Source organism: Solanum dulcamara, chromosome 11 (genome assembly GCF_947179165.1).
Source record: "Solanum dulcamara chromosome 11, daSolDulc1.2, whole genome shotgun sequence".
NCBI lineage: Eukaryota > Viridiplantae > Streptophyta > Magnoliopsida > Solanales > Solanaceae > Solanum > Solanum dulcamara.
The window spans coordinates 4,318,645-4,337,170 of record NC_077247.1 but is presented as its reverse complement, the minus strand read 5'-3'; the positions used below and the strand labels follow the sequence as shown (position 1 = coordinate 4,337,170).

Below are 18,526 nucleotides of genomic sequence, written 5' to 3'. Positions count from 1 at the left end.
CATTGGCTGCCCCGCAAAATTTTACTTCCATGAAGGTCTTAAAATACATATATACGTATCCACGTACTTAAGGTACACCGTATATAATTAATTCACGGAAGAAAATTGGAAAACTAACCTTTAAACTTCAAGAACCATGGCTGCCTCTCTATTTCTCTCCCTCACGTTTTTTTTCTCTAAGTTGGCTGATGTTTCGATGGATAACTGAAGTATATGATATATATCAACATATATATGTGGCTTTAGGGTGTGACACGTGTCAACCCCAAGAGGTGACACGTGTCCAGCCCCTATTGGGCCATCGCACCTACCTGTTAAAGGAGGGGCTGCCACGTGGCAGTGGGGCCCACCTCCCCCAAGCAGGTGGGTCACCTGCCTACTTAGGTGCTGCCACGTGTCACCCTCCCATTGGCTGCCCCGCAAAATTTTTTTCTTCCTCGTGGGTTCGTAATCTCGTTCGTAATCTCGTCTCACTTTAAGAGCCTATGAAACCCTTGCTACATAAGCTTGGTATGTAATCAAGTAACTCACGTATGTAAGATTTCTAAATTAGTAGCTTACGTAGATAAGTCGAGTCCTACGACTCGTTACTTGGCCTCCTATTCCTTCCGAATTCTTATGATTCCCCTTCCAACCTTCTCTACCACGAGGTATCACATCCTCCCTTCGTTGGAGTCATTTGATAGTGTCGTAGCATATCCGGTTCATATGGTAGTGTCCAAGGAACTTATGAGACATTCTGAGTTTAAAAGGGTGAGGTGTAACACACAACTCCGTTTTCAACTTCCACATAAAAAATTCCAAATAAGTGAAAAATATTTGTCCTAATATGCAGTAACTCGTATATGAGATCTAATATATGACATCATGAAACTATCTATTTTGAAATATTACTCTTTTAAAACAGATTTGATGATATGTTTCAAGTAAATTAGTCAAGTTGGATGACTTTGCTTTGTTTTTAGAAATTGAGGGGTATAAACCATATTTACAACAAGTAAATTTAAATTCTAAATATTATTTGTAAAAAGTATGACCAAACTCAACTCTAACTGCAAAATTTTAAAATAAAGTAAAAAAGTATTTAATTTTCTTAGTCAAACACTTAATACGAACAAAATTCAATGGAGATGCAGGGTATCAATCTCCTACCTCAAACATGCTAAGCGAGCGCTGTAGCATGTGAGATACGTTCCCAACTTGCTATATGATAATCAAGATTTATTTAATGAGCATGAGAATGTTGTTGAAGACAGGTGGGTCACTGGGTCCTTACATAACGAATTTATGACCACTCGTAGTATTTGATGAGGTTTTCCCATCTCACGTTCCCGCGAAGGCAACTCTTTCATTGGGATAAGATCACAAGAGTAAGGAAAGTGTTGCCACCAACAAATAGAATGGCATCATCATCTCTGGCTGATTTCTCAAACTCCATTTTCACTCCTCTCAAGCCTACAACTACCACTCCCCGGCCTCTTCTTCCCCACAACTTTCCACCTCGGTTGCCTCTATGCAGAGCAGCGAACATTAACCGCAGACAGTTAATCGCTGAGACTGCTGCTGCCATTGCCCTTCCTCCATTACTTGGAATAAGCCTCTCTCCTCTCCCTGCCAAAGCTGACGAGGCCCCTCTCTCTGAATGGGAAAGAGTTTTTCTTCCTATTGATCCTGGTGTCGTACTTCTCGACATTGCCTTCGTTCCCGACAACCCCAATCACGGTATGTAATTCTCAAAGAAAGAAAACATTACAACTTTCATTAAATTTTAATTTTTTTTCCTTAATTGGGATTACATTTTCTTTGCTATATATGGAGAAAATATACTATACTTCTTGTTTTGAGGAAACCTCAAAATGCAGAGATTTTTCAATTGTTTAGTTGGATAGAAAATTTGGATATTTGGTTGGCTAAACGACATTCGGCATTCGAAGTTGATAACAAAGAAAACTTCATAAACGTGTAGGAAAACTCTGAGCAATGTGAATTTATCAACTAATAAACATTTTAATTCATAAATTCATGGACATAATAGCAGCACTTTGGAGCTCAATAGTATATCATGTATTGCATGCCAGGAATTGGAAACTGTACAGGGGTACCATTGTGACTACAGATACAACAATTTCATAGATCAAGCAAAGTTTCATTGTTAGGTTAGACATAGTTAGAAAGACTAGAAAAGGCCAGAGATGTGGCTCTTTAATTCAGCAGTTTTTCATGTAATTAGAAATCTGTTGGAGGCTTAACTCACATCGCCCTTCCTAGAAGGTAGATGTGGATTTAGGGGCTCTTTAGGTGTATTTGTTTGGTTGTTAATGGTAATATTTACATTTGTTACCAAAAAAAAAGAAAAACTCTGAGGTCATTTGGGAAAAAATTGTATATTTGACCCAAAGTGGACAATATTTAGACTATCTTTAAGTTGGTTTAATCCACCAAATTGGAATCCAAGAATGATAATGGACTGATTGCATGGAACGATCGGTTAACTATCTTTACCCGTCTATAATCCATTCAGTCTTTGCTTGTAATTTGGAGACGCACACACCAAAAGAAGCATGTGCTCTTTGGTGGCCATAAATACTCGGATGATGTGGGGGATATCATGTAGTACTTAGTTCGAAGGGAGATTGTTGGGTGTGCAAACAAAGTCCAGTATTAGTAGTTGACAAAAAAATATGGGGATACTCTTAATGGTATGTGCCGTTTGGGAAAAATATATGCGAGCTTGGTCCAAATAAGACATTATAACCCATGTTAGGAATGTCTTTGGGTTGGGTTGACTAACATAGGTGACGTAAGGCACTCATACAAGAATAGTAAACGGTACAATCGTTGTGTTTTGGTGATGCTTTTTACTTAAAGGTTGACAATAATGTCTTAAGGATTAATTGAAGCACCATTGGGATATTTGTGGAGGAAAATTACTTCATTCATAGGTGACAAAAGTAATGTTTACCTGTTTGAGGAAAATGTTTCCCTTGGTTCCACAGTTCATTGTAATCGAACACACTAGGACAATGTTTTCCAACAGATGCACCCTTAAGTTAAATAGTGATGAGATATATGTACTCAATTTGAAGGGATGACTAAGCTGAACCTTGTGGACTAATGTAATTATTCTTTTAAGATAATAGTACAATCAACGCCGTATGAATGATGCATTAAATTTAGAATTGTGCTTAATAAAACAAAGAAGTGAGCTTGCACCAATTAGAAAAAATATCTTTATACTTCATAGCTTATGATGTCGTGATGAGTTCCAAAATTCTGCTTAATTTTTGTTACAGAATGATGGGCTGAAATATTCATCTTTGAAGATAAATAAGTGTTTCTCAAATCCTTATGAAGTATTCATTGTATCTTAGAACAACAACTGGATAAGAGATTTTCTTTAAACATTGCATTAAATTTGACCTAAGTATGCTCATAGCCCTAGAATGCTGCGAATGTTGTTAAGGAATTGTGCTCAATTTAGCTAACTGATCAGGGGAGTTAAGTAATTTTTCTTAGGATAGAAGAATGCTGAAGTTTAAATCATCCTTTGAAGATAGAAGAATACTCAACAACCTTGGGATCTAATGTGTTATGTTTGAGAATTGTACTAATCCACACAAACATTAATGACAAATCATCTAATTAGGCATCATTGATAGCCTGGCGGTGCTATGCATTAAGTTCGAGGTTTGCACTTAATTTGGTTAAAAATGATAAGATATCATCAAGCACAACTTCTTGGTTTTGTGCTTTTATATTTAAGGATATTTTCTTAATTTTGTTGAATAATAACGGGAAATCGTCCTTTGAAGATATTTGTTTACTGCACAGCCATGTGTTTTGCGCATTGAGTTTAAGATTTGTTCTTAATGGTGGAACAATGGCTGGCAGGTTTTCTTCTGGGAACTAGGCAAACTATTTTGGAAACAAAGGATGGAGGAACCACTTGGGTACCAAGATCCATAGCCTCCGCCGAAGAGGAAGATTTCAATTATAGGTTTAATTCTATCAGTTTTAAAGGCAAGGAAGGGTGGATTATTGGAAAACCAGCAATCTTGTTGCATACTTCCGATGCTGGTGAAAACTGGGAGCGGATACCTTTGAGTTCTCAACTTCCTGGTGACATAGTAAGAATAATATTCTTCAATTCTTCTTGGTAATTATTCGAAATTTGAGCTTATGTGTTGCAGCCCATTATACTTTCTGGGTAAATTGATACCGCAGATGTTTAAAACCTTAGTAGAAAACTTTGCTTTGAATGAGCCACTGCGCACGTATGATTTAGTGCTTCATAATAATAGTTTGATGTTTCTGGATAGTTTTTCTGTTAATATGGTTGTCTAAGGTTTTCTAAAAGTTTGGTTGGCTAAGGTTTTCTAAAAGTTTTTTCTCAAAAATTTCTTTCTTACAAACATTGGTTGAAAACTTTCTCGAGGCATAATTTTTAAAAGAGCCTTTTTGGGAACACTCAAGAAACTCTTACACAAAGTATGACTGTCTACACTTTTTTGTTTTGCACAAATTTTTCGTATAAATATTGTCCAATGACCGTATTTTTCATCCATACTCTTCTATGTAAAGGATGGGGAGTAAGTACTATTTGTGGTAGCATATATGACAATTACTAGCCATTTGGAGTTGTTGACATTCACCGTTATCTTTCATGTAGTAACTTGTATGCTCAGTCAAGAAATAACTACATTGCAGGATCTAAACTTAATCTAATAATACAAGAAGGTTACCAAAAGTCAAAGATAGAGATTAAGAAAGGCATGAACTTTTTGAATGCGTTGCACACCTACTTATTTTTAAACAGTTCCGGTCGTTTTGGTAGGTGGTGATAGAATCGTTAGAGATGATGTTCCTTTTAGAAAGGAAGAATCTAAGTATAATGTTGAACAAGTAGATGTAATTGTTCAGTTCCAAGGCGGTAAAACTCAACGGCGTCAGTTATAGTGATCCTACTAGTGTGAAAAAATATACTAGACGTGCTCAATTGAGTGAAATATTTGAATTAGATCGTGCTACTGCCTCTCAGTGTTATTAAAGGCACGTTTAAGCCCTGAAGCGAAGGTCAAAACGTATTGAGCGCTTCGCCTCGCTTAATGTGCGTTTCAGTTTTGTCATCAAGGTTTCAAGACATACTTTTCCTTGTCAATGAACCTCTTCTGAAAAAACGACACTAAACAATTGATATTTCACTTTATCGTGATTACTTTTCAATTTCTTTATTCATATATTTGTCATTCATGCTTATAAATTATTAGTCTTAGACTAAACATATATATTTTTATTTTTTCCTCCCTTTGCTCCTTTTTTCATTAAAACCCACATTTTATTTGTGCTTAAAGCTCCAATGGACCTTCGAGCTTTTTTGCGTTTTTTGCTTTTGATAACATTGCTGCCCTCTTTTGCATTTGATTGCTTCCTAGCTTAGCAAGTTTAATGTTTACGATATGCATTCATCTTCACTATATAGATCGTGCTACTGCCTCTTCAGGACTAAGCCAGTAGAGGGAGGATGAATTAGAATTAGAGGCATATCGTCAACATACAGTGACAATATGCATTCATCTTCACTATATATCTATTATGTCGTAAAAAGACAGTTTAAAATTAATTTCAACTTTTTAGAGAAAAAATCAACTTTAGAAAAGAAAAGTGTCCACTTAATTTTTTTTTTTAAAATTAAGAAAACTTAATTTAAAATACCCCAATAGATTTATGTCTTAAAAATTCAGAGAAAAAAGGTACGAGGTTCTTATTTCCACTTTGAGACGGTGTTAAGCATTCAAAGTGGCCGCTATCGCGCGGTTATCCAACGATTTGAAAAATTATTTGACTAACTTTTGAAAATATTAATTTAAAAGAAAACGTAGACTTTAAAAAAAATTTTTTAGAAAAAATGTTCAAACTTAAACATTGAAAATTATATACATGTATATAAAAAAAGTAAAAGTTTATCAAATGACTAAGTAAAGGTAGAAAATCATTTAAAGAGTAAATTAACATGAATTGATTTATCTTTAGGGGAATTTAATTAAGTTAAAACAAATTAAAATGAATATCAAAGCAAGCATAAATAACATAAGTAAATAAATTATTACAACCTGAATCAATATAAATAAAAAATAAATAACCCATGAAAATATAGCCCAACACTTAGTTTCTGTATGCCTGAACTAAGTTATTGGGTCATCTGCGTTTTGGACCTTAAGCATAATTTCACTATATATCGCAGTTGTATATACACTGTATACAGTGTATACAACATTATTTTTGTATATCGAACTGTGTACACATTGTATACCACCTGTTTGTTTCCTGTATCTGCTGTATATCATTGTATATCAGACTGTATATACACTGTATATCAGTGTATACATCATTGTTTTCTTGCATATCAGACTGTATAGATACTGTATATCAGTGTATACGACACTGTTTTCCACCCGTATTCCATGTATGCAGCCCAATATCAATATTCAAACCATGAATATTAGTTTCTATTCCATGTATCAACTTTCCAGCAATTTGAGCAAGATGATAGGAGACTCAAAACTCAACAATATGCAAGGATGAAGTCCAAAGATGGACCCGAATCGATATCACATGCATCAAAATAAAATTATAGAAGCATCTACTCATTTTAAGCTAAACCAAGGAATATATAATGACATTTCAAGGTATCAAGTTGATGGGCATCCTAGAGGTGACTAACAACATATATATATATGTAGACAAAGAAACGGAAAGAAGAAATATATTCTAGTAACTAAAGGACACCCCTTTTGCTATTCCTGTTTTCATCTTGTTTTCTATATGTTTGCCCCTATCTGACCTTTTATCTTGTCCTCTCTTAAAGTCGAGGGTCTTTCGAAAACAACCGCCCTACCTTTCAAGGTGGGGGTTAGGTCTGCGTACACTCTACCCCCAGACCCCACATTATGGGATTATACTGGGTTTGTTGTTGTTGTTGTAACTAAAGGACATGGAATTAATATATACGGTATACTAACTCAAATTTTAAATAAAGAATTAAATCAATTAGGCAATGAAAGTTTTAACTAAATAATAACTTAAGCATATTTTTGTTATCTAAATCATGTTAAAAGTAGAAATTGAAAACATGAAAATCTATATTGTCAAAGAAAATTACTTGGAAAATAATGAACAAAACTAAGAACTTTCATGAAATAATCCTAGAACATGTTAGCTAATTAATCCTAACATATGCTAACTATAAGAAATTTCTATCATTAATCTAATTATTCTTAAATATTCTAACTAAAAAAAACAAGACTACGAATCAACTAAATATAAAACATGAAATAATTAAATAAAATAAAGCTAAGAGATTTTACCTCTTTCCGGACAGCGAAACTAAAGACGACGAGCGGAAGACGCCTTCACCACCACCCAAGAGCTTGATGGAACTCCATTCCACAAAAAAATTTTTGAAAATTTAGACTCGAACCTCCGTGGGTTCGACGTTATAAGAACTCTATTCTTAGCCTAAATTTCAACTTCAATCTCCTATTTTCCTCGAAAAAAAATACAGATAGAAAGCTAGAAATTTTCATAACTTTTAGGCTGGAGACAAGAGTCCAAAATCCTAGTCAAGTTAATAAAATTTGTAACTATGGGGTGGCTAAAAAAACCTCCCACTTCTTTCTTCTTAATGAGAATATGAGTCTTTATATAAGCTCCAAAACCCCCAAACCCCCCAAATCCCCAAGGATTTTCGATGTGGAGATTGACAATTTTTTTTTTAGAAAAAACTAAAAATTTCAAAAATGCAAACTATAATTAAACTAACCTAACTAACATTACATTTAGTTAAAAAAATTTGAGATGATTTTCGAATAACTACATAAATAGTAATCAAAGATATAGTTATGTAGAAATATGTATATTATACTAAAATTTATAAAAAAATAAAAAAAATTAAGAATAACATGAAAATATCTTTGTTTTTATAAAAGCTAATTATTTCAAAAATGTTCAAAATTTAAAGAAACTAGATAGCTAATTTGCGTTGTGGAGAGTCAAAATTGGGTGTCAACAACTGCCCCTTTCTTTGGATAGGATCGATAAAAGAGATCCTGGATAAAGAAAATTGACAAATTCAATTTTGACCGACTCCATCTTTATCTTTTTGAAAAGGGGTTGGTATGGATTTTGGAATTATAGCTGGACCCCGAAATAACAACACGCCTTCCAATAGAAATGTGGTTTACTGTGGTGGAAGTCGTTCCTCAGCTTATGTCGTTGGAGTTTGATATTCCTCTTTGGACTGTATCCCAGCTCGCTGCTAAGAAAATGTTTCATGTTGTGCTGCATCCTCTTTGATGTCGTTCACACTTTCTTTCATCCTCTTTGCATGTTGAAAATTTACATTGATCCATTGGTAGGATAATGCTGCTCTATCAATAGGATGATGATCCATTGATAGGATACTTGGCAAAACAAATGCATATCCATCGGTAGGACGAATAAAGATGCTCCATCTGTAGGATAATGTTGCTCCATCGGTAGAATGATAATCCATTGATAGGATATATGCATGTCTATTGGTAGGTCGAATAAAGGTGATCCATCGGCAGGATATGATTCATGTTTATTGGTAGGATGAATGAAGGTGATCCATCGGTAGAATGTTTCGGCAAAATAATTGTCTCTCCATTGGTAGGACGAATGAATAGCCATTAGTAGAATATAAATGTGTGTCCATCGATAGGACGAACGAAGATCCATTGATAGGATATGTTGGTCCATCGATAGGATGAATGATGATCCATTGGTAGGATATGTTGGTCCATCGATAGGACGAATCATGGTACATTGGTAGGATGATGATCCATTGGCAATTTGCATTTTAAATTTTCTCTGATATTTGATGTGTCTTACGTATGCCCTTTAGAAGTTTATAACATTGAAAAATACTGATGTTTCTCTTCGATGAGATCGATATACAATGGCCCTCTCGGCAATTAATTATGCAAATGTCATTCTCTTGGATGATTTGAATGATGCACGACCCTCTTGGCAATGCAATGTAATGAAATGACCCTCTCGACAATGCAATGTAATGAAATGGCCCTCTCAGCAATGAATATACAATGTCAACGGATCCAATAAATATATCAATTCATCTCTCCCTTTTTATGAAGAATCTTCTTGGATAATTTGAATGATGCATGACCCTTTTGGTAATGTAATGAAATTGAAATGGCCCTATTGGCAATGAATAGGCAATGTTATCCTCTTGGATGATTTGAATGATGTATGACCCTCTTGGTAATGATGCAATGAAAATGAAATGGCCCTCTTGGCAATGAATATGCAATGTCATCCTCTTGGATGATTTGAATGATGCATGACCCTCTTGGTAATGCAATGAAAATGAAAATGAAATGACCCTCTTGGCAAATGAAAATGCAAATGTCATCCTCTTGGATGATTTGAATGATGCATGACCCTCTTGGTAATAATATGAAAATGAAATGACCCTCTTGGCAATGAATATGCAATTTCATCCTCTTGGATGATTTGAATGATGCATGACCCTCTTGGTAATGCAATAAAAATGAAATGACCCTCTTGGCAAATGAAAATGCAAATGTCATCCTCTTGGATGATTTGAATGATGCATGACCCTCTTGATAATGCAATGAAAATAAAATGACCCTCTTGGCAATAAATATGCATGGGCAATGATATGAGAATGATGATGACCCTCTCAGCAATGATATGATAATGATGATGGCCCTCTCAGCAATAATATGATAATGTCCCTCTTGGCAATGATATGATAATGATGATGGCCCTTTCGGCAATGATATGATGATGGTCTTCTCGGCAATGATATGATGATGGCCCTCTCGGCAATGATATGATGATGGCCCTCTCGGCAATGATATGATGATGGCCCTCTCGGCAATGATATGATGATGACCCTCTTGGCAATGATATTACCACTTCTGGTAATATAATATGAATGATAGTCTTGGCAATGAATATGCAATGTCATCCCCTTGGATGATTTGAATGATGCATGACCCTCTTGGTAATGCAGTAAAAATGAAATGGCCCTTTTGGCAAATCAAAATGCAAATGTCATCCTCTTGGATGAGTTGAATGATTGTCCACTGTAATAAGGTAGATGGCTCGATGTTTGTCCACTGTAACAAGGTGGATGGCTCGATGATTGTGAAAGTGTTGTCCTCTCGATGCTTTCACATGTTCCTTTATTTTTTCTCTTGAACAATTTGTGTTCGTTGGGACTCATGTCTTTGATGGAAGTTTATACGAGGCATCGGTGGCTCGCATCTTGAATTTGTGTTCGCTCCATTCTAGTAATGTTGGAGATCATTTGAAGTTGACTTCGAACTTCTGACAATTCTTGACGGAAATTTTGAGATGTTCTTCAAAAATACTGTCCCAGTTAGATCTCTTGACAAATCTCGAGATGCTGAAAAAAAAATTTGACATTCTTGTGGAATTTTTGAGATCTTCTCAAAAATTCTGTTCCAGTTTAAAATATACTAACATGATCTCCAATCTTGACTTGCTGGAGATAGTATCTTCTTGTGAATTTTTGAGATCTTCTCTAAAATTTTGTCCCAGATTTCATTGTAAGGGAGAAATCAAAACCTTACAGGGAAATTGAGATAATAAAATCTTGACTTGCTGAGATCTTCTCAAAATTTCTGTCCCAGTTTTTTTTTTTTAGAAAAAACTAAAAATTTCAAAAATGCAAATTATAATTAAACTAACCTAATTAACATTGTATTTAGTTAAAAATAAAATCTTTTTAGAGATGATTTTCAAATAACTACATAAATAGTAAACAAAGATATAGTTATATAGAAATATGTATATTATACTAAAATTTATAAAAAGATAAATATAGTTAAGAATAACATGAAAATATCTTTGTTTTTATAAAAGCTAATTATTTCAAAAATGTTCGAAATTTAAAGAAACTCGATAGCTAATTTGCGTTGTGGGGGGTCAAAATTGGGTGTCAACAATATCCTTAATTTTGGATTAACTTTTTACCCTCCCTCCTCCCCCCACCCCTTCCTCTGCATGTTGCTCAAGAACTCCTTGCTAGCACTTCAGTCTTCAACTGTGGAAAAATACCATCACTTTACTTCATAACAACCCATTGTTGCTTGTAAATTTTGTTTGGTAAGATCTCAAGCATATTTTGTGTGATTTCCTTGAAAGACACTACCAAAACTGAGGTAAGATGCTTTTTTCCAAGGTCACTGTTACCGAAAACATGCTGGCTTTAGAAAGGGCAGGTGTTGATGTGACTTTTCAATTTCTGTTGTTTGTCTTGTAAATGATTCTGTATAAATTTCCAAAAACTAGAGCAGTTCGTTTCTCACTTTTACCATCTAAACTGTAAAATGCCACAGGAGACATTCTTAATTGCTAATGTAAATATCCTCCACACTGATCTTGTAATCTGTTTTCTTAGTGAAGAATTTAAATTGAGTTAATACAGCAGAATATAGGATCCATTTTAAACTTGCTTGTTTTCCATTAAAGTAGAGAACTATCATTTCTTCCTCTCAACTCCCTGCCCTTGGGCTGGGAGAATGGAAGTGAAGAAGCAAGAAAGAGATAACCTTCAATTTTGCATCAGCCCAGCATCTATAACAGTGGTGTTACAAGCGGAAACAGGGACGGAAGGTCTAGAAGTTTTGACTTGGAGACTAGAAAGAAATGCTGGACAAAGCTGAGAAGGTTCCAGGTCGAGATCCCGAGAGGTGGAGAAAAGATGCAGCTGGCAACCTTGTTGGCAAGCAATTCCACAGCTTCCAAGGTTGCCTCTGCTTTGAGTATGATCACGTTGTTCCCTTCTCTAAAGGTGGTGATTCAGTGTCAGATAACTGTCAAATTCTTCAAACAAGGGTGAATAGATATAAAGCAGACAAGATTGCAGTGGGCATAAGACAGTTGAAAGGATATTCTTGTGATATCAACTTCAGCGACAATGACATTGACAAGATTGAGATGGCTGTTTATGGGGATATTAAGCGGTCAGACAATCAATGTCGTGTTCCTACAGTAGATAAAATAATGGGGAAATAAAGTCCAAGAATCGCATTGCTAGCTGCAACTCCCAATAAAATATAAAAGCTTGCTTTTTAGGATCTGAGACATAGCCGCTAAGCAAGATAGCAACTATGATCAATACTGATTGCAGTGAAATCTCCACTTTCTGCTTATGTTAATTTGGCATTGAGCTTAAATAAAGAGAATATATCAATGTGTATTGGTCTTCATGTTATGTTGATTGTGCAGCATTCTTCTTCCTCTGTCTCCTTTTGTTATTTTGTAATTGATTCTTGTTCGTCGATACCTTTGTTTCAATAATGGCAATTTAACTTTTCCTATATACCAAGGCACACAATCTGACTATCTTTCTTCTATTTGTTGTTGCAACTAATGTTAAGGAAAGAAATCATCTTGATATACAGGTTTATATCAAGGCAACTGGAGAACAAAGTGCAGAAATGGTAACTGATGAAGGTGCAATATATATTACTTCAAACAAGGGATACAACTGGAGAGCTGCTATTCAAGAAACTGTCTCCGCTACCCTTAATAGGTAATCTCTAAGAAGATGCACTTCAGAAGTGTCAAATCTTGATTTGAGGTTGGTGTGCTACTTCTACAATGAAAATGAAACAAACTCAATGTACAGATATATTTTGGTTTGAGTTTCATTAATGAAAAGAAAAACAAAAACAAAAAACTCAATAACTGAAAGGTGGGTTTTCCACTCTTTGTCAAGGTAATATGTACTTGGTCAAACCTATTCTCAGGGTCGCTCTTGAATCATTGAGTGTGCTCTACTCTCAAGTTCTGGTTTGCTAAACAAGATGATGCTAGCCAAATTTTTGTGACAAGTTAAACCCTACATTTTGAGACAAAGTTTTATGTTCTTGGCTTCAGTACCCAACCAATTTTTATGCTGGCTTAGGTCATTGATGATGGCTAAAAGTTGTTAAGTCCAGGGTTCATGATTAATTACTTGCAAAGCTTATTTTTGTTTCTTCTTTTATGGAGAATGACAGCCATCCTTAATGAAATTGCAGAACAGTTTCTAGTGGCATTAGTGGTGCCAGTTACTATACAGGCACTTTCAGTACTGTTAATCGCTCTCCTGATGGCCGTTATGTAGCAGTTTCTAGCCGTGGCAACTTCTACCTGACCTGGGAGCCAGGGCAGGTAATATTTCTTTAACAAGTACTTTTTTCATGTTCGTGTGAATTAAGAAGTTCACTGCCTTATGTAGCATCAACAGTTGCGCCGAAGTTTTTTCCCTTTTTACTTTAAAAATAATAATTTCATATTTATAAATGTAGTTTTATGTATAATACATTACAGGCATTCTGGCAACCACATAACAGAGCCGTGGCTAGAAGAATCCAAAGCATGGGCTGGAGGGCTGATGGTGGTCTTTGGCTACTTGTGCGTGGTGGAGGGCTATACCTTAGCAAGGGAACAGGGGTTAGTAAATTATGGTCATACTTTCAACTGCTACAGACTGTCTGCCAATACAAGAATAAATTGTAGCATTAACTAGAAGAAAAGAAAAGAAAAGATAGAAATAATATGTAAATCAAAACGAGCATGAAATAGTTTTTTCTTCTTGGGACAGGATGAAATATAATATATCCTTTACACATTTGTTTTCGTGCTAAATTGGCTTGATATCTCAGTTGAAGAAATCAACTTCCGTAGATAGAATCCTATCTGAAGATGCAATGTTGGATTTCTCTAAAACAATATATTTAGGATCTTCTGATTTCTCATAAGTTTACTTTGGTATTAAATATTGTACATATGTTCCTATTTCAATTCTTATTTTAAAACAATGAAAAAACCCATTATCTTACACTACCATGAATGATCCTTGTTTGTAAAGTTTTCTTCATTTTTAGTAAATTACTTGAAGGTATTCCCAAGTCAACATGAATGCAATGTGTAATGTTTATTTAGAGGAACTGAATAGATAGTAGGGCAAACTATTCCTTTTCCACATATAGAAAACTTGTCATTGTATCTCCGTTGAACTAATTGCCTGGAGCAGGACTCCAGAGTTCGTAACATCTTTATTAAAAATTACAGATTAACTGCATTTTGACTAGACTGGTCAAGTATCTTAGTTAAGCAAATTTAGCTATAGATAACCTTCTCATCATGGAAGACATTTTGGCTCTTCTACATGTATTGGGTACTAGGAGTTATTCTTTCAGCCGTTCTATGCACAGTTTAATATGTACCTTGTAAAGATTTAAGTGTTATTCATATTCAAGATGGAGACGGTGAGTAAACTTGTAAAACTTAAAAACCCAATGACACGAAGCTGGTGAGCGTTAGCAGACTACAGCGGATTTAAGATACATACAACTAACTACTTTCATTTAAGGTACTACTACATTCTTCTAATTATTAATGAGAACATATCATACATCAATGACCCTGGGCACATGACCTGAGGATGACTAGGTAGACTTTCTTGAGGCTATATTTAAAATGCTGGTTTCATAAGAACAAAGGTAGCCTAATGGGTTGAATGAATGCTAGGGCTCAAAGTCTAATAATGGCAGAGAATAGAGTGGACCAGGTTTTGGTTCTTTTACTTGGTTCTAGAGTATGAGCTTTTGCTATCTGTAGCTATTCTGGTTTCTTCTTGTTTTTTATGTACTGAAGCTCAATGTTGTTCTTGATCTTCAGTTAACAGAGGACTTTGAAGAAGTTTCAGTACAAAGCCGTGGTTTTGGCATTCTTGATGTTGGCTACCGCTCACAGGTATACACATGGTTGCCTTAAATCAAACATTGTGTACTACATGAGTGCGTTTGGGGAATTATGATGTATCTCTTAATGATGCTGACGTTAAAATGCCCCCAAATATCTTGAATCAACAACATTATTAGTTTCTCCTGTTCGTTTGGGGAAGGGTTGTGGAGCACAATTCTGTTAGTCATTATGATTCGCTCAATTACATGAACCGAACTGTCTTTTTAAGAAATGTTGTTATCCATGTAATGAATGTATATCACTGTATCTCAGTCAGCATACTTTGTTCCATAATCTACTCTTGAATGTAAACTATGTATGGGTATCGAAAATATGCGAAAATAAAGTTTCAACTTAAAAGTACTGATACTACTTTGTAACAGATGATTAGGCTGGAAATTTGTTGTTGCAACAGGGATAAGATTCAAAGGATAATTTGTCATTCCAACTGATACTATGCTAAATGAAAAGTTAGTAATTTCAGAATCATTTTTATAACAAGTTAGATTATGATTTCTGATTGACTTGCCTGATTTTGTTATTGGTTATCATAAGATACAGCTAGCCAAGAAAAAAGATTTTCAATGGACTACGTCTCCTCAATTGGGACTTCTTAGTTCCTACATGTTATATTTGATCATTTTTCTGTTGTTAATGTATTGGACAACCCAAATGTGTTTGCTATTCAGGATGAGGCCTGGGCTGCTGGTGGCAGTGGGATTTTGTTGAAGACCACCAATGGAGGCAAGACATGGATTCGTGACAAAGCAGCTGATAATATTGCTGCAAATCTTTATTCAGTGAAGTAAGCTCCAACACGCAGCTTCAAGATTTAATCTACTTATTTTGAGACCTTTTTCACATTCAACTTGAAGTCTCAAGTTTGAATTGTTTACTTTCTTCTTACATCTTGAAATCCTCCCCTTCCTCCTCCTTTCTGCTAGGTCCTCATAATTTTCTATCCCTTTCTAACCCGTACATGCCAATCTTCATTCTTTAAGCTTGCTTGCGTACTTAGTTTGCTGTCTATAATGAGGAAACTGTGTAAGGCTACTGTGAGTAAAATTGTGGAAGGCTACTGTGAGTAAACTACTATTGACAACTGCATACTGTCCCACTCCTTGTATTATAATATCATCGGCCTTGATTTCCTGTTATTTGATTTCACATGAAAACAAAGTTAAGACGGCACAATGAAATTTGAGGAGAAAGGTATGATTTGCTTTGTGTCAATCTTTGTGATGCAGGTTTATCAATGACAACCAGGGGTTTGTACTGGGGAATGACGGTGTCTTACTAAAGTATCTTGGATAGATACAATCACTAAACAAGGTACGTTGGAGTTCAACTCACGGAATTTTCTTTACTAATAAGTTCAACATATTATTCATCTGATGGTCCTCGTGTTTGTGCAGGCAATTTTGGAAGGAAATACTTGAAACTGAACTACTGTAATTTAATATATAATCAGTTGTTCAATTCTTTGCTGATAATCACTATATCGAAGGGAAGTGTTCATAGTGCTTGAGATCTTAGATTATCTACTGAAAATATATTAGACTCGCACATTATCACGAAGATAACGTTTTGAATTGTGTTATGATATACTATACTTTTTAAACAAATTAAACTTTGATAAGATGAGGCGTATCCTGACATTGCATTTGTTTAGGTTATCTCCCAAATAATGCTTTCTCAATTGCCTATTCCAACAGGATGTAAGCTGTAAAATGTTATGTAATTCTTGACAAACAATGTTCACTCTTTCTACTTATTTGCTAAGAAGAATGTTGAGCAAGATTACAAATATATGGGTATATAGCATATCCACCGAATTTATTGGCTGTAAACGAAGGAATGTTCTTATACTATTATTCATAGATTGAAAGATACATTGGAACATTTATTTCCACATTGCATATTGAAAATACTTGAATCAGTAATCTCATTCACCAAAATTTCTTTACGCTTCTTCTACCTTGTATTTGGGGACAAACAACTTTGAAAATCTGCCATTAACCAAAGATAAAAGATATTATTAATGACTTGTGATAAAAATGTAATGTTCCTCCAGGTCGTTTTCTTTGTTTTTCGATCTTTTCATTGTTTAGAGATTTTTTATTGCGATTCCAAGTCATTTATGATTTACTAGGACTGACAGTTCGGTCGTTGGGTCGTTCATTTGGATTTTGTGCAAGTTTCTGTGTTTTAGAGCTTCTAGAGTTTTAACGGTTAACTTCGGTCAAAACTCCAAGAAGATGGCCTCAAAATGCAGTTCTGGCAAGTTTCGTTAGCTCCGAAATGTCAAGTTTGGTCTAGAATGACCTTTCGTGCGGGTTTCGAGGCTTCCGAGCTCATTTCGAGCATCCTTGTGGGATTCGACTTAAAATGATGCTTGGGGGTGAGACCCACATTTTATAGAGACGACCTCGATTAGAAGTTTCAATAAAGTTGTTGAGTCCAAAATGTCGAATTTAGTGGGTAGCATATTTCATTTACCCGCACGGGATTTCAAATGAATCTTGAGCACCCAGTCGGAACTTTTTCAAATCAAAAGCTTGGGCTGGTACAACACCTGTTGGTGCAAGCACTATTGCTCTTTGCGTTCGCGCCTTAGGCGCCGCGTTCACGAATGCCTGGGATCTTGGCCATCGCGTTCGCGATCCAGAAGCCGTGTTCGGGCAGACCAGCTTCCTTGATCATCACGACTACGGACCCAGCTGTGCGTTCGCAAAGGTTTTGGCCCTAACCCTCTTCTTCGTGGATGGGTCTCCACATTTGCGATCAAGGTCCAGGTTGGCCCCTGCGTTCGCAGTCATGGAACCACATTCACGAAGAGTATTTTCCCTTGCCTTTTTGGAGTGTTCGAAGATCGTCAAGGACTGCTCGTTTTAGGTAATTTCTGTCTGGAAAGGGCTTCTTTAGCTCTTTAATGGTGCTTCAATGGTGATTTTGTTGCATATTGTCTTACGTGCTATTTTCGAGCTTGAATTGTGCCCTATTTGGGACAAAAGTTCAGTAAGCTTAAATGATCCTTCTTACGAAACTAATTTTGGGATTTTGGACGAGGGTCCCATAATTCTGTTTTAGATCTGATTGTGGGTATGACTCTGATTATTGTGATTTTGGTGTCAAAATTTTTGTATTGACATTGTGATTGATATTTTTGATAGCGTGGTGCTGACCGAAGGCGATTCAGAAGTGGAAATCTTCAATTCGGTGGATTCAGAGCGTGCGTGATCGACTTTGAGGTAGGCTACCGTCTACTTTATTGACAGGGATTTATTAGATGATTTTAGTTTGAAGTATATGTGATTTAGGATGGTATTTGTCGAATATTTTAATACCTTTCTTCTATTCTATTTTTTTCATATTCAGTTAAGCATTAGACTAGCATAGTCTCGTGAAATCCTTAGTTTAGACTAGAGCCCTTGCTTGTGATATGACTTGGTGTGATTATCCTTACAAGGATTGATACTAGGTCCTTAGGCTAGGGTTGAGCCTTAGATGCTTTGGAGTTTGTTCTATCTCTCTTTGTACCAGTATGTTGCATCCGATAGGGCTTATTGCGTATGGTGTGTCTAGTGCTAGTATTTGAGACATTAGTGGCTCGTCGAAGCTGTAGATTTTGTTTAATTGTGCTCGGTTGTGAGATGGAGTGGCATATTTGGGGTAACATGTTGTTCCTTGAGTTATT

The 18,526-nt window shown here is 35.6% G+C and overlaps 1 protein-coding gene across 1 annotated transcript; it reads left to right on the top strand.

Moving 5' to 3' along the window:
* The first annotated feature begins 1,263 nt into the window (after nt 1–1,263).
* LOC129872937 (photosystem II stability/assembly factor HCF136, chloroplastic) lies at nt 1,264–16,541 on the top strand. Its single transcript, XM_055947892.1, has 9 exons — nt 1,264–1,722; nt 3,892–4,127; nt 12,498–12,628; nt 13,119–13,251; nt 13,411–13,533; nt 14,764–14,838; nt 15,519–15,634; nt 16,077–16,161; nt 16,245–16,541. The coding sequence occupies exons 1-8, from the start codon at nt 1,308–1,310 to the stop codon at nt 16,141–16,143; spliced, it is 1,296 nt and encodes a 431-aa protein (XP_055803867.1). The 5' UTR covers nt 1,264–1,307; the 3' UTR covers nt 16,144–16,161; nt 16,245–16,541.
* The last annotated feature ends 1,985 nt before the right edge of the window (nt 16,542–18,526 follow it).

What these genes read in the sequence shown, in the direction of transcription:
- LOC129872937 (XM_055947892.1), top strand. Translation starts at nt 1,308, where the DNA reads ATGAGGTTTTCCCATCTCACGTTCCCGCGAAGGCAACTCTTTCATTGG. An exon ending in ACCTTAGCAAGGGAACAGGG is followed by an intron (nt 13,534 to 14,763) that starts GTTAGTAAATTA and finishes CTTGATCTTCAG; the next exon opens with TTAACAGAGGACTTTGAAGA. An exon ending in GCAAATCTTTATTCAGTGAA is followed by an intron (nt 15,635 to 16,076) that starts GTAAGCTCCAAC and finishes TTTGTGATGCAG; the next exon opens with GTTTATCAATGACAACCAGG.